The 19966-nt window shown below is 45.9% G+C and overlaps 6 protein-coding genes across 6 annotated transcripts; 4 read left to right on the top strand and 2 right to left on the bottom strand.

The window, feature by feature from the left end:
• Window positions 1–32: 32 nt before the first annotated feature.
• Window positions 33–1351, bottom strand: F5J12DRAFT_785917 (uncharacterized protein; the record flags this gene model as incomplete). Its single annotated transcript, XM_051743329.1, has 7 exons — window positions 33–132; window positions 196–392; window positions 446–639; window positions 720–849; window positions 874–1026; window positions 1073–1103; window positions 1155–1351. 7 exons carry the CDS (start codon window positions 1349–1351, stop codon window positions 33–35), a joined length of 1002 nt encoding a protein of 333 aa, XP_051595956.1.
• A 2391-nt stretch (window positions 1352–3742) lies between these two features.
• On the bottom strand, window positions 3743–4423 carry F5J12DRAFT_896905 (uncharacterized protein; the record flags this gene model as incomplete). Its single annotated transcript, XM_051747982.1, has 2 exons — window positions 3743–4210; window positions 4259–4423. The coding sequence occupies 2 exons, from the start codon at window positions 4421–4423 to the stop codon at window positions 3743–3745; spliced, it is 633 nt and encodes a 210-aa protein (XP_051595957.1).
• Window positions 4424–4870: 447 nt separating this feature from the next.
• On the top strand, window positions 4871–5905 carry F5J12DRAFT_726617 (uncharacterized protein; the record flags this gene model as incomplete). The annotated part of the gene is made up of 1 exon (XM_051741739.1): window positions 4871–5905. A coding segment is annotated over one exon (1035 nt), but the record flags the coding sequence as incomplete, so codon positions are not given.
• Window positions 5906–9358: 3453 nt separating this feature from the next.
• Window positions 9359–10632, top strand: F5J12DRAFT_896906 (uncharacterized protein; the record flags this gene model as incomplete). Its single annotated transcript, XM_051747983.1, has 5 exons — window positions 9359–9505; window positions 9554–9669; window positions 9733–9787; window positions 9906–10280; window positions 10339–10632. 5 exons carry the CDS (start codon window positions 9359–9361, stop codon window positions 10630–10632), a joined length of 987 nt encoding a protein of 328 aa, XP_051595959.1.
• A 2733-nt stretch (window positions 10633–13365) lies between these two features.
• Window positions 13366–14246, top strand: F5J12DRAFT_896907 (uncharacterized protein; the record flags this gene model as incomplete). The annotated part of the gene is made up of 2 exons (XM_051747984.1): window positions 13366–13852; window positions 13927–14246. 2 exons carry the CDS (start codon window positions 13366–13368, stop codon window positions 14244–14246), a joined length of 807 nt encoding a protein of 268 aa, XP_051595960.1.
• Window positions 14247–16711: 2465 nt separating this feature from the next.
• Window positions 16712–18318, top strand: F5J12DRAFT_785921 (uncharacterized protein; the record flags this gene model as incomplete). Its single annotated transcript, XM_051743330.1, has 7 exons — window positions 16712–16885; window positions 16936–17048; window positions 17132–17230; window positions 17319–17346; window positions 17413–17502; window positions 17683–17901; window positions 17962–18318. The coding sequence occupies 7 exons, from the start codon at window positions 16712–16714 to the stop codon at window positions 18316–18318; spliced, it is 1080 nt and encodes a 359-aa protein (XP_051595961.1).
• Between the last annotated feature and the right edge of the window lie 1648 nt (window positions 18319–19966).

Here is a 19966-nt window from a genome sequence, read left to right on the forward strand (position 1 = left end):
AGTGATCTTATCAACTGATGTCGGCTATGAAATCATTGTACATCAATCAATATGTAACCTCTCTTGATGATTGCTCTCTGCATCTCAGACAATCTTGCACTCTCAACAGCACTTGCCTGCAGCTTAGAAATGCTAGCCATAAGATCACAGTATGCATCACACTAGATATCTGTGTGAATGGCACTTTCTACATACACACCATTCTGATGATCCTTGAGGGCAGCATAGATGGCAGTTCCTGCCAAAGTGCAAAGGGGATCCATTGAGTCCTTGTTGATGGCCTTGTATAGCTGTCCTGGGCTCAGGAAGAGGATGTCAATGATGATATCCATGAATAACTTGTGCTCGAATAGGCCTTCATTTGTTGCAGTATAGGGATCCTCTGTTGGTTGCTAGAGTACTGGAGTCATTTGATGACATAAGAATTATAGGAACATGCACATACCATTGGTTGATAATGCCAGGGTTTAAGGAAAGTGAGATCAGTGAGGAGCTGTTGGACTTGAACATTCTTGTGGTCAACTCTGGAATGGACACTCCCTAATGGAAGACGAAGGCCATAGTCATGTTGGACATGACAGAATGTGTATTGTTTGAATGACCAGCAGATTGCTGTCATTGCACCAATTACATCATTATCTATATGTAGTGGTTCATGATGAACTTGGTAAAGTCAGGAAGATATCAGCCAGGGAAACATACTACAGGTGATGACATACCTCCTCCAATGACAGTGCATGTGGCTTTTTGGATGGCTGCTTTCACACATTTGGTGCACATGTTCTTTGTTGGCACAGCATCCACAGCAAACATGTATTTTTGTACATCTTTTTTTGCTTGGTCCACAATCTGCCCTCACTCTTGTTTGGTTACTGTCACAGAAACAAGTGCAGCATTGGCCATGTAGCCATCAGATGGTGCAGTTGCATTGGCAACTGCACCCACTGATGCAGGAGGAGGTGGAGTCAGAGGCATTGTGACATGGTGTTGGCACCAAGGCCAACTGATCTCCTGATCACCTTGAGTCTAAGAGCTATTAGAAATTAGTTGAATATGAGTACAGTGTACTTACATGGATAATGTTGGTGAGTGAGTTTGAATATCTATTTGTGGATTGCACACCTGGTCAACTTGGTGTGGTTGCCAGCATGTACCTTTGGGCAGAGCTGAGTAAGGAGGTGGGTGGGTGAGTGTCTTGATAGGTGTGGTAACTGCCTGAAGATGGGCCACCAGGTGGTGAATGGGCAGAGTGGTGGGTGTGGTAACTGCCCACAGACAGGCCACCAGGTGGTGCATGGGCAGAGAGCCTGTCTACCCAGGTGCCAGATGACAGTTGATGGGGTTCAGTCATTGATGGAGTCTGGTAATTGAAGGGATAGGGGTTCGTCATTAGGTACCCTGGTCCCTGATGCAGAAATGATGGATCCACAGCCTGCTTGCCCTTGAGGTTTAGTTGGCTTGACATGTCATTGCCACTGGGATTCAAGTTTGACCCCATTGTCACACACCAAAGGTGTTTGGTGAGGTGGACATGGATACAGCTGATGAATGGAGATGAAGACCATAGCCCTCATGTGAAGAAGGACAGCCAGGAATGTTGGCAGTCATCCCTTGCACAAGAACAAGTCATCAGTGCCAGAGAAAAAGAAAGGGAGTGAGTTAAGTGCTGGCTAAAATTCTTAAGTGCCTGTGTATGGCATTCCAGTTTTTGACATATCTCTGCTGTTTCTGCAGATACAGAGGCCATTCTCACACTTGCTTGTAGTGCTCAGCCATGCAATCTTACCTTCCAAAATTGGAAAGGATTTGCACACTCCACACATTTCTACAGCACTCCCTCCAAAAGATGCTCATTTCGCTAACTTCTTCTGAGATGGCTGCCTCTACATCAATCATTTCACTTGTCCCCTTTGCTAGGGACCATGGCTACATATATCTACCAGGAGTTCCTACCAGCTTCCATCCTGAAGCATCCTGGTACATCCCACCCTCATCTGTGCCCTCTCAGCCCATCCAGCTTGGACAGCACATTCTTTTTGTCAGTATGACCTCTAGGAGGATGTTCTTTGGTTGCCTCAGGTCTGTCATTTGCTTGGAAAGGTCTTATGTGGTTGTTTCAGTCTCTCCAGTCCAAGAAGCATATGGATCCTTCCTCCCTGCTCCCTGCAATGTCTTCATACCAGTCTTGTCCATCATTCTTCCAAGATTGTGACAGCTACAGTATAATCTACTGTTCCCCACTCTCCCTGATCACATCCATGATGAGTATGATGCACATCTTGCCTCCTTGTTGCAAGATACAGCAGAAGACACTCCCCATTCATCCTCTCTTCCAACAGAGCCTTGTTCATGAAGTTTTTATTTGCTTCACTGAGAGGATGGTTTGGGGGGGAAGGTTGTGATCCCCTATGCTCCTGTCACCCCACAGACCCCCAAAGCTTGACCCCTGTTGACATCTGACTCACCCTGTCCACTTTCGGATGTACTATATTGGCATCAGATCAGTGCTGCCTCTCTGTCATCCCACCTTGGTCTAGAAGCGATCTCTTTGAGATGTGACATGCACAGCCTCCCCCTAATGTGATTCCAGTGTGCTTCCCCAGTTCCTGACATCACTTGACTCATACTTTGACGTTCTGACTGTCTTTGACTCACCTATTGCCAATACTTACCAATCTTTTGACTTTGCTTACTGATTCTTTGCTTTTTGGCTTGCTAATCCTTACCAATGCTTACCAGTGCTTTCCAAGATGATTACCCATCGCTTACATTCCTTACTCATCAGTTACCAATCACTTACCAAGTGTTTGCACCTTGTTTTCCAAGGGCAACACCCCTGTACTGTATATAAATCACTGTACTTAGATAGCAAAAAAAAAAAAAGAAGACATCAGAGAGCCCCTCTTGCTTGCATTTTATCATCACTCAGTAATTCATTCAGCAGCTTTGATAGTTGAGACTTTATTAAGGGTCTAACTATTGTCTACTTCACTTATCCTTGTCTATCATCAATATACTTCACTCCAAGCCCTCCCTGAGCTCGGTGCAGCTTAGGACATTGAATTAAGCTGCCATCCATCCTTCTGTAGGCTGACAGCAGTCTACCCTATCACTTTCCATCACATTCTTGCTCCCTCTTTGTCAGGAGCACCCCCAACCCTCAGCACTCGTCCTTGAGTGTTGTAGCTTGCAAAAAAACCACCCAAATCAAAGGTTCTACCATCTAGGTACTGCATAGGCACACCACCACTTGCTCTTTTTGTCTTTTGTGTTGGTTTTGGTTGGTTTCACCACTGAACCACACTTTGACTCACACCGTGGGCAGCCTAGGGAAAGCCTTTCTTAAATGTTAGGATCATCACAGTGGTAGATAGATAAAACATACCCTGTTACTGTTTGGCCTATGTCTTGACATGGCAGTCAGAGGAGCAGAGTAGTGGATGGCAGATGCTGCAAGCTACTTATCCATTGCAATCCATCTTAATCAGGCATGACCAAACAGGAATAAGGTGATGGATTTCAGTGAGTAAAGCACCAATGAATACAGATAGTGTGGTAACAAAACAAAAAAGAAGCGTAAACTTATCTGCCTATCAGTATGTCAGATGAGTAAATTTGCAATGCTGACTGAAACAGTTTGAACTCACAATACTTGGTACAAATTCTTCACAAGGATGTAACTATGCAACCTATGAATATATTGAGTCAGTCATGAGTCAGAAGATTAAGTGGAGACATGCTGTTATTCAGCCTCATCATTGTCAGAGGATAGTAACCCTGTGAACAGCATCCCACAAGTATCATCGTCATGGTCAGGGTTGTCCTTGACATGCTTGTCAGGGGATGGCAACCTCTCATCCATGAAAGATTCCAACTGTTCCATCTGAGTTGCTGCGATTGTGAATGTGACAAGTTCATCAGCATATACAGCATGGTAAAATGCCATGTCATCTTTGGCATCCTGCAGGTCATGTTGGTTGAAAATATCCATCAACATTGCCAACTGCATTTCAGCAGTTGCCCAAGTTTCCAAAGCTGCTGTGTGAACTTCAGTCAATAAATCCCTCTGCTGCTCAATAAACTCTATCTCTGCCAAGGTCTGAGAGACCTGCTGTGATATACAATCCCAGAATGCATGCTTTGCAAGTATGGCTTTGACAAGAACATTGTCAGGCAATTGTGACAAACCATGATGTAGAAAGTCATGTCCCTTGGTTTCATTCATTAGTAGTGCCCCACACATATGACAATAACTTACCTTGTGTACATCTTCCAGTGACAAATCAGTGGTTCTTGCAGCAAAGCGAAGCTCCAGGGGGGGTGGGGCTGCTTGCTTTCTGTATGGGTGGTACTTGGTATGCATGTGGCTTTGTGCCTCTAGGATGCGCCTCTGGAGAGAGGCACTTGAGCCATGAGGAGACATGGAAGAGCATGAAGTTGGTGATACAATGCTCCTTCCAGGCAGTGCATTCAACAGCTCTTCTTGTCTCTCTTTATCAAAGTGGCTCAGGCTTGGACATTTCTGCAGTGGTGAAAAAAGGATATCATTATGAACAAGCAGTGGTGAGAAATCAGTTTTTGGACTAGGCTTGGATGAGGAGTGTGGAGACAATGACAGTTGGGGGACTGAGGGTACAGTGCCAGCAGACATAGCAGTCATAATTGTACTCTCACCAGATATGTTATCATTGCCATGTAGCAGAGTTTCTGTTGGAAATTGAAGGACTTAGAGAATTTCAGAGTAACAAGCAACACTAACCTCTTGTCTGTAGTATCATGGTATCTATGAGTGATGATGGTAACAGCATCACCTTTGATTGTCCTGGATGTCAGGCAATATTTCCTTCACCCACTGCATTACTAAATCACCTCAACTGAAGGGGGGGCCTGTACTGATGCAATCCCAGTGCAGCACATTCCTGTACCACCAGCCTTCCAGCATGGATTCGAGGAGAATGACATTATGGGTCACTATTATCCAACCTCTGGATATATCTACAATAGAGGTGACACTTTCCTTGACTGGATGAAGGCTAGTGAACATGAAAGACAACATCAAAATCAACTGTACTATCCCTTTGTGGATGAGGGTGAATGGGAACTGGCAAAGTTTCTGGTGTTGAACTTCACTCAATCACAGATTATGCTTGGTGACTGCCTTGTCACTTCTCATTTTTTTTTTTTTCAGGTGCAGCTTCCTCAGGGTGCAACCATCATTCCCATCATTATTGCCTCTGACAAAACACCAGTGACAAGGCACACTGGAGGGCTGGAAATGCACCTGGTCTTTATTATGATTGGCAACATCCAGTCTGATGTGAGGATGCAGGCATCATCTCATGCATGGCACTGCATTGCTTTCATGCCAGTTCCTGTCTTTGAGGTTCACCCAGATTTCCAAACAATTCTTACTTCACACCTTTTTCACCAGTGTATGGACATTGTTTTTGCCTCTCTCAAGACAGTCACATCAGATGGTATCAATCTCACAGACCCAACCAGCTTTACTCAAAACTGTTTTACCCCTCTAGTCGCATATATTGCAGATCTTCCCAAGCAACAGCTAGTTGCTTGTGTTTCCAAAAATGCTTCCCCTATCACCACCACAGTACTCTCCAACTTTGGTGACAGTGTACCCCAAAATCCACAAACTGGCTTGTACATGCTGCAGCAGATTGTCAATTTGTGCACACATACCCAGGTGTGGAACATCCCCTCTTTCCAGAAGGCTGCCAAAGCAGAGAAGTTACTGGGTGTACACCACCTTTTCTGGAGGGACTGGAAGTTCACTGACCCTGCACACTTCTTGGTGAGGGAAATTCTCCACACTTGTCATAAGTTCTTTTTTGACCATGTTCTCAAATGGTCCAAGGAAGCTGCCAGCAATCACCTGCTTGATATGTGATACAAGATTCAACACAAGCATGTTGGCATCAGGCATTTTGCTTCTGGTATCTCACATGTGAAGCAGATGATGGGCAGAGACCATCATGATAATGAGAGGACCATCATCCCCATGTTAGATGGTGCCATTCTGCCTCTATTTGTCTATGCTATTTGCTCCATGGTGGAGTTCATTTACAGGGCACAACAACCTATCCACACCGACTCATCTATCACATCGATGACTGCCACCTTGCAGGCATTCCATGCCACTAAACACTCCATTCTCGATGCAGGGGCTTGAAGGGGAGCCAAGGGCTCCATGGACAACTTCAACATCATGAAACTGGAACTTATGCACACCTTTGCTCACCACATCAAGGAGAATGGCACTCTCATCCAATACACAGCAGATGTGACTGAGCAGCTCCTGATCACCCACTGCAAGACACCCTTTGAGTGGATGAACCAATGGAGCAACACATTCATTGATCAAGTTGTCAAGCTCCTCAATTGCAAGGAAACTATCCACTCCTTCAACCTTTACATCTTACTCTGCAGTTCAGATTTGGTGCTTGACACTGCAATTATGGTCAAAAATGAGGAAGTTACCAGTGTGGACCTGGCATTATCTTTTATCAATTGTGTTCTTCTGGAGAAAGAGACTATGTTCCAAAGACCTCAGCCTTTTTGAAATCACTTCAATGACCCCAAATGCTTTTTGTCATCAAGTGGAGCATTTGTGTTCCACATCACAGTCCTCCCTGACTGTGCAACACTGATGGTATCTGAAATGCAGGTGACATATGAACTCCCAGACCTCCCACAGGTAATATCTGACTACATCTCTGCTGCTTTGTGTGGGTGTCTGACTGAGCATTGGGATGCTCATGGCATGATTTCTCAATGGAATAAATTCTGCATTCAACTGCACTCATCATTCCAGACACAATACATATGCAGAAGCCAGGTTGTTCAGGCCTTTTCTCCCTCAGATTCTCACCCTCTTGGAAACTGCGATGCAGTGTTGTTGAAGCATGTGAATGATGATGTGAACTTTGGTATGCATACCCTACATTGTAACTCCAAGAAAACATTACTGACTCTTTTCCTAGATGTTGCTTAGGTGCAGGCAATATTCATGCTGAAGACAAAGAAGGAACTTCCTGTTTATCTTGGCCCTGCCCCTCTCATTTATGTCCATTATTTTCGCATTGTCTGGCTGCCTGAGCAAAATCCTGGCATCAGACTATACAGAGTTCAATGTATTCCCCCTTCTTCCACAGGTGCAAGTGGCATCGTCCCATTGACCAATGTTATTCATGCTGTGGAACTGCTACCTGTCTACAACACAGTACCTCTGGGAGTGGATGCATGCAGTGAGACTTGTATGGAGGCATACGACCAATATTATTTAAACACATTTGCAGATAAAGAGACATACCACATTCTGGCTGAGTAGTCATTTGTAGATCACAATAGTAGAAGGGCTGCCACTGCCCCAACTTGATTGTCCCTTGTAGCCGAGTGATTCTTGTATCTTATCCCCATAATCATGATATCTACATCTTATCTCTGTAATTATTACCCTTCAGAGATATCAAGTGGAACTACATTGATCTCCACCAATCACAAGTCATGATCTCACACCATGTAACCACCTGTAAGGCTGTCAAGTTAAGCATTCATTTCAGTGGTTTTACAGATGTGGTTCATAGCATAGTATAATATTAGTATGGTATGTGTACTGCCTGCTGTACTTATCAAATATGATGACCCAGCAGCTTGAGGTGCTCGAATTCCTGTGTGGAGATTGTGATCACTCAGTGCTACTTGGTGTCCAGCATGTTCAATGTTCATTTAGTCATCATTCCTGCCTGGTGTTGGACTGCAGGGTTGCACAGGTGTTGTTGATTGACTTGGCACCAGTGATGTCATGTCTACAGTGTTGATTCCACTGCTCAGCACTCAGACCTCTGTTTATGACATTTTCATGAGAGCATTGCAGCAGACCCTACAACTCTAAGTCTGTTTTTATGGTGACCATCAACTTGCTACAGTACAGATGGGGCCATCTGGCTGGAAGAAATAGCAGGAAAGTAGACTGCTACTTCATGCACAGTGTATATACAATATGTGTTCATCAGTTCTGCATGCACCTGCATGGCAGTGAGAATTGCCTAAACATGTACTTACAAAACACCTCACCCAGGACCCTGCCACCATAATACTGTAATTCCTGGTGGGCCATCGTGAGTACATGGGATCTGGGCCTTCACGAGCTTCAATGCATCCTGACAACTGGTTTGCTAATTTCACTGGTTCAAAAGTGCATACTCATTTCCCATTGCAAAGTCACTTTACAGGACTTTACAATTGCTTTCCAGCACTTTGCAGCTCGAACTGGTCTGCAGCCTTGAGGCCTATTGGGTCCAGGGCACTGACATAATTGCTTAGGGCAGGTTAGTGGGGTGCATGGCAGCAGGAGCCCTTACCTGCCTTTGCCCTCCATCTTCAACACTCGATGCTCTTTGATCACTGCCATTGGTGAGTACTTGTCAGTGAGCCTATCCCAACATTTCACCCAGTTGACAGATTGCTATCACTTGAAGGTTGATTCAGTTCCATCAGATGGGTCTGGTGAGCAGCCTGTTGGCTGTTCCCTTCGCTGGGCAGTTTGGCACTGGATGTCATGTCTATGCAGCCATTCTTGAGCTGATCATTGGTCCCCTCATCAGTAAACCACTTTGTGAGCTGGTAGTCCTAGGGAATCTGTCCAGTGCTGGACAGCTCTGGGCAGCTCTGGCCAGCAAAAATGATTTACTGATGCTTCAAGACTTTCAAGACTGGGAGGTTTGACTTGGCCTGAAGACTGTCCTTGCACTTACTGATCAGTTGTTGAGCTGCATCATCAACTCCTTCCCTTCCTCTTCTACTCATAAGTTTTGAAACATAGATCTCATGCATCAAGTATATCTATTCTCACGATGCCATCCACCATGATGCTAAAGTGGCAAGTAGACTATGCTGACCTATTTGTCAGCTGGGCACTGCCCTATGTCAACTGGCTTTCTACATCATCACACTCCTCAACCTCCCAATGAGTCTTCTGCCATGTTCCAAAACCATGCAGGTGCTTGAACTGTGGCCAGTGAGTAATTTTTTCTCTGTTGTTCATTTGCATGGCCGCATTAACTGTAATTAGCTTCTTGCTCCTGCAGGGAGACAATGTACACTTGGCAAGCTTGCTACTGAGAACTTTGGCACATGTGGTGGTGGAGCAGGCACTCAGTTGCTCACTGTGGGCTTTAATGCCAGGTTAGTTTCCTGTTTTGTATGGTCCATTTCATCCCTCATGAGCCCCACTAGTGTGTGGATGTATTCATTGCTTAACGTGTTTTTGTGGTGCCAAGCTGGCACAGGACAGTCACATGAAATACAAATGATTTTCCATCGCCTTTCTTCCATCTCTCAGATGCCCCTCCACCCATACTTCATTTTTGATGGGCCAGACTGCCCTCAGCTCAAGAGGGGAAAAGACATTGTGTGCCCATGCTATCCACCCCTCCTTGTGCAGCGCTTTCAAGAGCTGTTGATGGCATTTGGTTTCAGCTGGCACATGGTGAGTCATTGACTATACATGCTGCCAGGTGCTAACAAAGCTCACAAGGCTCCAGGGGAGGCAGAGGTGGAACTTGCCTGCCTCCAGTCATGCACCCTCATCAACATCATGGTGATGCCATACAACAATGTGCTGCTGTTTGGTGTGACTTGCATCATTCGCAGGTAGGTCAGTTCAAACATGGACATGCAACTCTATTCATCTGACACCTTACAAAATTGCACCAGCCTCAAGTGGGGCAACTTCCTCCTTGTTATGCTGATGAGTAGTGTAGATAGTGAGGTAAGTGCCATATTCAGCCCCCTGAATTGGGTAGCATCCTCATTCAATTCATTAGACAGGTTGCCAGTGGTGCAGCACAGATGTTGCCCATTGATTGGTAAATTATGGCCTTGGAAAGACCCTCTTCCAAGCCACTATCATGTTTCAGTTCAAGGAGTTTATGGAGTTTGTTGCCAGGTGGTGTGACAACATCTGTGAGGTACTACAAATGGATCCTCAACACCTCCTCAGACATAGGCACCATGAGCTTGCCCATATCATTGTGGAGGAACACATTGAGTTCCCTGACCCTGTGATCTTAGTGATGTATCTGTTACCTCTTACCTCATGGTCAGAGGGTCACCATCCCCCCATTGCCATTGTGAGGTCTTGTCAGCCTGATCTTGCATTTCTGGCAGAGTTCTGTTTGCAGCGCCTTGGCTGGTTGCCAGATACCATCCAGTCCAGATTGATGGGTGCTTGTGCCGGTGCAGCCATGTGCACACTTCTGCAGGTGAGTCTTACAATTGTGCCAAATATGCCCACCCCACCTCATCATCCACTATCCACAGCTGCCAGGGAATGTTGATAGTGAGTGGCTGCAACATGACCTTCAGGTCCTGAGCCATTCTGACAAATCATACAAGCTCTCTGTGCTGAGTTTGCCACTTGAAACACCAGTGGATGCAGATCCATCACCTGCATACGAGATAGAGATGCCAGCAGTCATGTTAGAATACTCAAGACCTGATTTGGTGGAGTCAATGGTTAACCTTCCTCATGAAACTGGAGTTATTGACCTGGTAGGTGGTGTGGATGCACTGCATCTCAAAGCTGGAGTCATTGGTCTCATGGATGAGGACTAATCATTTGCCTAGCACACATTTCTATAGTGTTGTATCAGTTTGTGAGTGGCACAATCACCATGTCTGTGCAAGTCTACCTCACTTACTTCCCTGCCTGTTGTGCTTTGCTCCATGCTACTGCCAGTCTGCCTGCCCAAGTGAATGTGACATATCAGATTCTGTCCTCCAGATCTGACTTGCTGATTGCCTGCCTTCACATTGCTCCTGCCACCTTGGTTTGTGTTGTTGCCCAGATCATTATGAACTCAGTTGCACTCACTGCAATCTCCTAGGTAATTCTGTAGGTTTCGACTTGTTATACATACTGACTTTTACCCAAAGAGAGGTGTATTCATTGGCTTCACACATCTGAAAGGAAAAAAGAAAAAGAAAATGCAGTTCATTCCCAAGGCTGGGTACTACAAATTTTGGGAGGGATCTGATGGACCAGAGATTAGTGTTCAGGTGGGCATTGTTTTCAGCAGGTGCACCATTTCTAATGATAATGTCAGTTTATTGCCCTGTCATCCTCCAACTCTTGCATTTGCTGGAAACCCTGGAAACCCTTGAATGCAAGTAATCTGTCTTCTCAGTTTGTGCATGTCCTGCTGTCTCCCCACTCTGGTATCCTCCATCTCATTTATTTCACCCTTCCTGCACACTATATCCAGAGACCACCCATGACATGCCTACCTCATTCCCTATGACTGCCAATTCTGCAATGCTCACAGTTCGAAATATGCACTAGGTTCAGTCAGTGAGATAAAATTTTGAAGGTATGGTTGAGCGTCAACTTAACCTTGCTTGTGAACAGTCACTGCAGGATCCAAAGGTTAATATCAATGTTTCACCAATGTCCATCTGTGTAGGGCAGCAGAGTGTAGGAGGAAAGCATATACCATTTGGCAGGAACCCTTCTTCCATGCCATGGCTGGTCAAGAAGGTCTTATTGAGCTCACTGTCAAAATGGTGGAGACAGGCAATGTCTGCTATGATGGTACAGTGTGCAATTCATTGGGTGACCTCATCCAGCTTATGTACAGAGAAGATGGGATGCATGATGCATTTATCGTGCACCAGAGGATTGACACATTTGGGCTCAGTGACAGGGAGTTGGAGCAAAGATTCTGCATTCATCGAATCCTTCTTCACCATCCCAGATGATGAGGGGAGCATCAAGATGAAGATGGAGCAGGTTTTGGGACTGACTGGTGTCAATTTAAAGGCAGTGATCCGTGTTCCAGGTGTCGACTTGACTTACCTTGGTCACTATGAACCCAGTCATGCTTGCTGAGATCTCCTAGGTAACTGTCCTTACCTTCGTTTGCCTTCTGTACCTGACCAACTTTCTGTGCCTCATATGGATTGACCTGCTATACACACTTTTGCCCAAAGGGGCACCCCATCATCTCCCTACTCTCTGGTTCACTGGAAAGGATGACTTCAGCCCAGAGGTGAGGGGATTTGTGGAGAACTCATACATATGCAGTCTGACCCCCACAGGGGGGTACTTTTTCCATGCCACAGCTGGTCAAGAAGGTCTTGTCAATACTGCTGTCAAGACAGTGGAGGCAAACTATACCCAATGACATCTCATCACATCATATCCTGCTCCCCAGCTTTCTCTGCACCCCCCCACCTGTGCCTGTCAGTGTCAAATATCTGTCAGCCAAAATTGTATCCACATTGTCTTTGCCAGGGTACTCGATGGAGCACACATGGACCTCTGTCAGCCAAAATTGTATCCACATCATCTTCACCAGAGTACTCCTTGATGAAGCATGTATGCACCTCTCAGCAAAAATTGTGTCCACATTGTCTTTGTCAGGGTACTTCTTGATGGAGCACATCAGGAAATTAACACTTTACTATTTTTGACCTTTTTGTGACTTTTTTTGACTTTTTTGTGACTATTGTGACTATTTGTGACTTTTTGGGAAGGAACCTACTATCTGTACTTTTTTTTTTGACCATATACAGAATTTTGAAGAATGAAAAGAGAACAGAATGTATTGAGACAACTAAGTGATGATATATCTAAGCCAAGAAGACTAGAAAATGTCTGAAAATTCAGAGATATTGAGCCATTGGTGTGATGCACACTGTCTGAGAGAAAAATCACAATATCTCTTTGGAACCTCCATCAATTTGAATGTATGTGGTATCTACTGAAAGCTATGAATTAGGTGGTTTGAACAAGATCAAAATAAGCAAGAACAGTGCAGCCATGCCTGCAGGACATGGGTAATGATAGTAGATTCCTTCCCAAAAAGTCACATTAGTCACAAAAAGTCAAAATAGTAAAGTGTTATTTTCCTGATGCACATACACACCCCCCCTATTGTTGAAGATGGAGATGTTTGCATTCGTGTCACCTGCTGTTTGGTAAACACCTTTTGGTTCTTCGCATTCATTTTGTGTTGATCTCATGGACAATGACAGTGGCTTGTTCACATCTTCCACATTGACTGCTGCAAGCCTAGTGACCTTGAACCAGCCTACACTGTTGATGCAGTCCACCAGCTTCATGGAGAGGTTAGCAGGGAAGTGCAGGCAAATGCTTTGCTGACCTTCCGCATGCATGCATGAGCCACATGTGCTACCTGCCATGTATTGGAAGAGTTCCACCTCAACTGCGAAGTGTTTGAGTGGGTGTTGGATGAGATTGAGGTGAAGTTCAACCATACTCTGGTTAACCCTGGAGGGATGTGCAGTACTGTTGCTGCCCAGTCCATTGGTGAACCAGCTACTCAAATGACTCTCAACACCTTCCACTACACCAGTGTGTCCAGCAAAAATGTTACACTCAGTGTCCCCCATCTGAAAGAAATCATCAACGTTGCTACCAATATCAGAACACTTTCACCTTCTGTGTACTTGGAATCCTACATGGCCCAGGACAAGAAGACTCCATGTTCATCAAATCTTTATTTGCTATCATTGAACCAGTTACTCAAAGTGACTCTTAATGCCTTCCACCATGCTGGTGTATACAATAGAAATGCTAAGCTTGGTATCCCCCATCTGAAAGAAATCATCAATGTTGCTACTTGGTATGACCCCAACCCTACATCCACCATTATCAAAGACTCCATGTTTGTCAAAGCTTTCTTCACTATTGTTGAACCAGTCACTCAAATGACTCTTATACAACAGAAATGCTATGCTCAGTATCCCCTGTCTGAAAGAAATCATCAACATCGCTACAAATATCAAAATGCTTTCACTTTCTGTGGATTTGGTATGACCATGACCCTACATCCACCATTATCAAAGAAGACTCCATGTTCATCAAATCTTTCTTCACCATTCCAGACGAGGAAATTGAATCAAAGCTCCACCTCCAGTCACCATGGCACCTTTGGCTGGCACTTGACCATGCCAGAAAGATTGATTGGAGTCTTGCTGTGGTTGCTGGCTGGATTGCTGGGAGCTTCAAGATGGACCTCTTCATCATCTGGAGTGAAGATAACTTGGAGAAACAGGCAGGGTACAGTCAAAGAAGACATCTTCCTCTGCCAATTCAAGAACACAACATTGAACTTGGTCAGCCTGCACAGTGTCCCTACCTCATATTTTTGTTGGAGTATGATGAGGGGAGCATCAAGATGAGAGGAGCAGGTTTTGGAGACTGACAGTGTCAACTTGAAAGTGGTGATCTGCCTTCCAGACATCAACTTTACTCACATGTACTCAAATGGCCAGTGCATTGAAGCTTCCAATGCACTTGGGATTGCAGTTGCACATGCAGCGATCATGAAGAAAGTGCAAGGAGTCATTGAATTTGGTGGTTTGTACATGAACTACTGCCACTTTTCATTGTTCTGCAACCTCATGACCCATTGGAGAACACCCATGGCAATTGCTCCTCATGGTATTGACCATGCTGACACCAGCACCCTGGTGTCACTCATTGGAGGAGAAACAGTGGGGATTTCGATGGAAGCCGCTGGGTGTCACTGACTTGATGGGGTGAGGGGTATTCATAACTATGCATATGATGTATTACTAGCATTATATTAATTACTGTTCCAGTTTTGTTGTCGCACTCCTGTGCACATTGGTTGTTGAGGGCTTTGCACTGAATATGATGTCACTGAATTGATTCTGAAAGAAATAGTAGCTAGTTGACAGTGCAGCTACACTATGAACTGACTTTGTTTGCAACTCCCACACACCAGCTGGTTGGGTTCAGGCTGCTTGTGGAGGGAACAAACATCCTGTACATGCCATGGTCAGACAGAAGGCATCGATGACAAAGAGTGTTGCCTTACCTAGCTCCCCTGACAAGAGAAAGAGGAGGGTGAAGGCATCTTCTCCATAAGAACAGCCCGGCCTACACACTGTTCATCAGATCAAAGAGGCCAGCAAACAAACTCACCTTCGAGCGGCCAAGACAAGGGCAACATACACCAGGCATGTCCACCAGGCACAGATGTGGCTACAGAGCCACTTTCCAGTGGAGGGGATGCAGCTGTCTCCAAGTCTGAGTCATGTTGGCAGTGGGGACCTGAGCTCGGAAGTGTATGGTGATCCAGTCTTTAAGAATGCATTCAAGTGTGTGCCAAATCAGTGCTTGGACAAGGCCCTGGCCCTTTACCTTTCATGGAAGGGTTTCCAGGAGAACTGCAGTCAGAGTACAATTGACAGCATTCAAGCAGCATTTAAATTGATGTGGGATGAGGCATATGTCTCACATAACTCTGCCTTTGCCAGTGACTAAAACAGACATTCCCAACAGTGGTGGTGGGACATTCCATGAGGCCTGGCATTACAATAGTGAATGCCAGCAGTGGGAGGGGAATCCGGTGTGGGACACTACCTCTGGGTAGCATGCAAATAGGGGGAAAGCTGTAGGGAAATCCCTAGGCTCGACCCAAGGGGTGCTGAGTAGGAAGGAGACATATAATGCCATGGTAGAGACAGCTAGGAAGTTGAATGTAGGGTGCGGAAATTAGATCTGCAGGGCTGTGGACGATTTGGGTATGAATTGACTTGGTTACGAAATTCCGAGTGACGATCTTGAGGTGAAGAAGTAATTCCAAGACAAGTAAGACACATGTTAGACACAGGGACACAAAGGAGGGGATGGACATGGGTGATGCAGATACACAGAGGACACGAAAGACACAGAAGACGCTGATACGCAATAGCCACAGAGGGCACAGATGACTCTTTGAACACTTAAACTCATGAATACACAGATTGTGACTCCAAAAAGATGGGTGGTATTTTTCCATCGTTGAGGCGGAATTATATAGTACATGGAGAGTAAGGTACTGATCAGAGAAATGTGGGGCAGGAGAAGCAAAACTCCAAAAAATAAAGGGGATGACATGTCAGACATCAAAGCCATACAGCAATGTGTGAAAACAAACTGTAAGGTAGCAACTGAGAAAGACAATGGGAAAGATGGGTATCTTCAGACAGGATGAGTGTACACTGTACCATAGAGTGGAACATGAAGGGTAGAGGCCATAGGTAGAAAGGGGTTCTCACATTGTGGAGAAAGGTTCACAGGAAAGGAATGAGAGGGGTAACTGGAGTTTTTACTGATGATCTGTGTGGCTTCCCAGCTACATGGCAAGGCAAGGGTCGAGGCGACATGACTGTGGAATTCCAGATAGATGAATGTCAGGTTGATGTTGACACAGAATTTTGGGATGATGACTGATGTGTGTTACTGATGGATAGGGAAGCTCTGAAGGTTCAACAGGCGAGGTGGCGCATGAGGCAAATGGGATAATTCCGAAGATGACAGATGTGGATGGTACCGGTGGAATTTTGGTGTTGGCATCCCTATTTTGGCCTCAGGGAGTATACTACTCCCTACACCTCCCAGGGTCTTCGAATGCTGACTGTCCTCAGTCAGAGGTCATCGAGTTGTGACAGAAGGGTGGCAGAGATTCAGAAGGTGACATAAACGATGGAGGCCCGTGTTCGGTCACATGGCTTGTGTGAACAAAAACTCCGCACCTGGATAACATGTCAGCAGCAGCCCTTCGGAACTAAAAACTTGCCCAGAAATGTCTCATCGTCAGATTCACCCTTGATAATCCACCACCTCACTCTCAGATACCCACTACCCTCACCAACTACTATGCAAGCCTACTCTGTCAACAACACACATCCTGTGTTCAGCATGAGGGACCAGGTGGCCACAGCACTTGCAGCCACTCTAGGGCACGTCTGGGACCTGATTGAGATGGTGCCACAGCCAGAGGAGAGGTTGGAGATGATCTATGCATGGGTGGAGGACTGGGACAAGATTTGGGTGAGTAAACCTTCCACTGCAGTGTGTTGTGTGTTGACAGAGTTCTGCAGACCGGCATTCACTCATGGTGGAAATACATCGACAACAACGGAATTACCATACCGAAGGTTTGCAACAAGTGTATGCATGACTACACCAAGGAATCTGCAATGTGCCAGAACCTGTTAGTCCTGGGAGCCATTGCCATTGCTGACCTCTGACACCCAGTGGAGCAAAGATGAGTCCACATCGACGACATCTTCGAAGACTATCAGGAGAGGGTAGAGTCGAGCGTGCAGCTCGAGGTGGAGAGGTTGACAAGGGAACCTTCTATGCACACACGCAGTCAGGCAGCAACAACAACAGGTGAAGGTCAAGGCTGCGCGCCCGGTGACACTGAAGCAGGGGAGTCTTCAGGGGGGGCTGGATGACCAGTGAGGCAACAGACAGATAGTACGGGCAAGGGGAAGGGTAAGGAAAAGGTATGTCCTACCCTCCAGGAAACTCTGAGAGCAATGGCTAACGTTCAGAAAAAAAAAACTCCGCAGGCCACAGACAAGGTCGATGAGCTGGAGAACAATGAAGGCAACCGTCCACCTAACCCTGACCCATCGAAAACTGGCGCTCCAGCACCTGAAGTCAACCTTTGATGCAGGGAGTGCATGAAGGTGAATGCAGTGTGTGAAGGGCTACCTGGGGAGTCATGTGAACGATGTAGGCAGGCCAAGTGGAAGTGTAGTTGGTCACTCAGAGTGGGTAGGAAGGTGAGTATGCGCTGATTGGGACAAGAAGAACAAGGACACTGAACCGTAACACAGTGCAAGAATGCTGGAAGTGGAGGGACAGCTGCTGGGCTGTCGCATAAACGGACCAAGTCAGTAACAGTAATGATGATGACTGAAACTCTGGTGACAACTGGGCTGAAACTCCAGATCCCTGCTCGCAAACCACCCCCCAGGCAAAACTCTGAACTGACTCCTGTACACCCAACACCTCGAGCAAGTCCCCCTTTGCTTTCTGACATGCCCCCACCTCCTGTACCTTGACCACTTCTGTTCCTTCCATCAGCAACCCCTGCACCTTGACCTCACCTTGAGCTAACTCTGCCACCAATGGACAATCCGGGAGACCTTGGCGATTGTGGACTTTTTGGCAGACCAACTGGATTATTGGACAATCCACCCACACCCGTTGTCAGCACACAGGACAAGTCTGAAGGTCCTCCAGTTGAAGAAACTCCACAGATTGCAAACCCAAGTGAATTGACTACACATGAGACTCTTGCTGAGTGCATCCAACTGTTGGAGGGTAGGGCGGATGATGAGGAGTTTGAGTTGACCCAGATCCACCAGATGCTGGGGCTGTTGGTGATGCAAGTGGAGCGACAAATTGGTGCAGTTCAGGGGCGATGTGAGGAGCTGAAGAGGTTGAAGGATCAGCTCAAAGATATGTAGGTACATGTACAGTAGTGTAAGTAGACTGCGGAATTTATTTGTTTTATTTTATTTTGTGAATCTTTTGGCATTTTGAACAGGATTATCGCTAAGAAGGGGGCAGGGAAAGAGAACGAATCAAGGAGAGACCAGAGATGAGCAATTTTTTTTTTTTTTTTTGACTGTGAAGACAGTTTTGTTTCATACGAGACGCAGAGGGTATATATATAAGTGAAAGGAGAAGCGGAGAAAGAGAAGAAAGAAGAGAAGGAAAAACATAGAGAGAAAGGTGTGCTACTCATCTGATTCGTCCAAAGGGATGCCAGCAAGTGCAGGGTCTGGTAGTGAATCGTCATCCAAGCAATCCAAGTCACTTGTGGAAATTCCAGTCCACTGTGTGACTTCGATATGAGAGTTGTTCTGCGGGAAATAGGGGTAAAGCTGGAAGGTGGCAAAGTGGAATTTGGACATGGCTCCATCTAATTCCACCAGGATGTACAAGCCTCCTTTGGTACACCGAATGACAATCATGGGGCCTAGGTAGCATGGTTTGGTCTTGTGATCTAGTTCTCACTCGATACGTGAATTCCACACAAGGACAAGTGAGCCAGGTTTGAAGTCGAAGTCTTGGATGGTGTGCACAAAACGAGCAACAAAGTCTTTGACTGATGTGAAGTGGGATCTCAGAACGAGATCATGGATTCGAGCGAGGTCTTCTGGACGTTTCTGGAGTTGATGGGCACAATGGGTGATGAGTTCTGACATCGAGTAAAATTCCACCTCAAAAGGGGCCAAGAATGTCACTTCAACAATGTCAAAAGGGAGTCTAGGTTCGACGCCATGAGCCATATAAAATGGAGAAAACCCAGTTGCCTTGTGAATCGTAACCCTCTCTGCCCAGAACACCACAGGAGCCACTTCCAACCACTTTGATGCTTCTCCTCCGCAACTCTTTACCAATGCCTCCCTCACATCGAAATGCCGATGCTCAACAACTCTGTTAGCTTGTGAGTTATAGGGTGAGATTCATATGTGGCAAATTCTGAAGGTTTTGGAAAGCCAATTGAGAGCGAGGATGTAGGGACCACTGTTGTCTGTGACAATTTCCGCAACTGCACCCCAGTGGCACAAGATCTGTTCAAAGATGAATTTTCCGATGGACTTGCCAGTCTCCATGTGAAGCATAGCCCACTCTGGGTAACTAGTGAGTGAACAGCAAGCTTGGGTGACATAGTGAAATCCATTTGACTTTGGCATTAAGAACATGTCCATGTATGCTTTGAAGAATAGGGGCTCAGGGATGGCGATGACTGGCGGAATATGAATGCAATCCAGATGGTGTATTTGGCATTCGTGACATGACTTGATGTACCAGCGGACATCCTGCTCTGGCATAGGCCACCAGAAACGAGTCAGTAAATGCATGTGGGTCAAGAAGATACCCTTGTGCCCTAGTTCATCATGAGCCTGATGAAGAATCCCAAGGCACTTGTGAAGGGCGACTACAAGTTGGTGACATCCTTGAGGCTCTTTCCTCCACAGCTCTCCTCCTTTGACAAAATACCGAGAGGTGAGATGCACCAGGCTTTCCAACTCCCCTTCCTCCAATCCTTCTGGCGTCTTCTTCGTCTCCAAAAATTCCTTTACCACTTTCAGCCTCTCCTCTCTC

The sequence above is a fragment of the Pisolithus orientalis genome (genome assembly GCF_024613125.1).
Source record: "Pisolithus orientalis strain OTSU chromosome Unknown F5J12scaffold_45, whole genome shotgun sequence".
In the NCBI taxonomy this organism is placed as follows: domain Eukaryota; kingdom Fungi; phylum Basidiomycota; class Agaricomycetes; order Boletales; family Pisolithaceae; genus Pisolithus; species Pisolithus orientalis.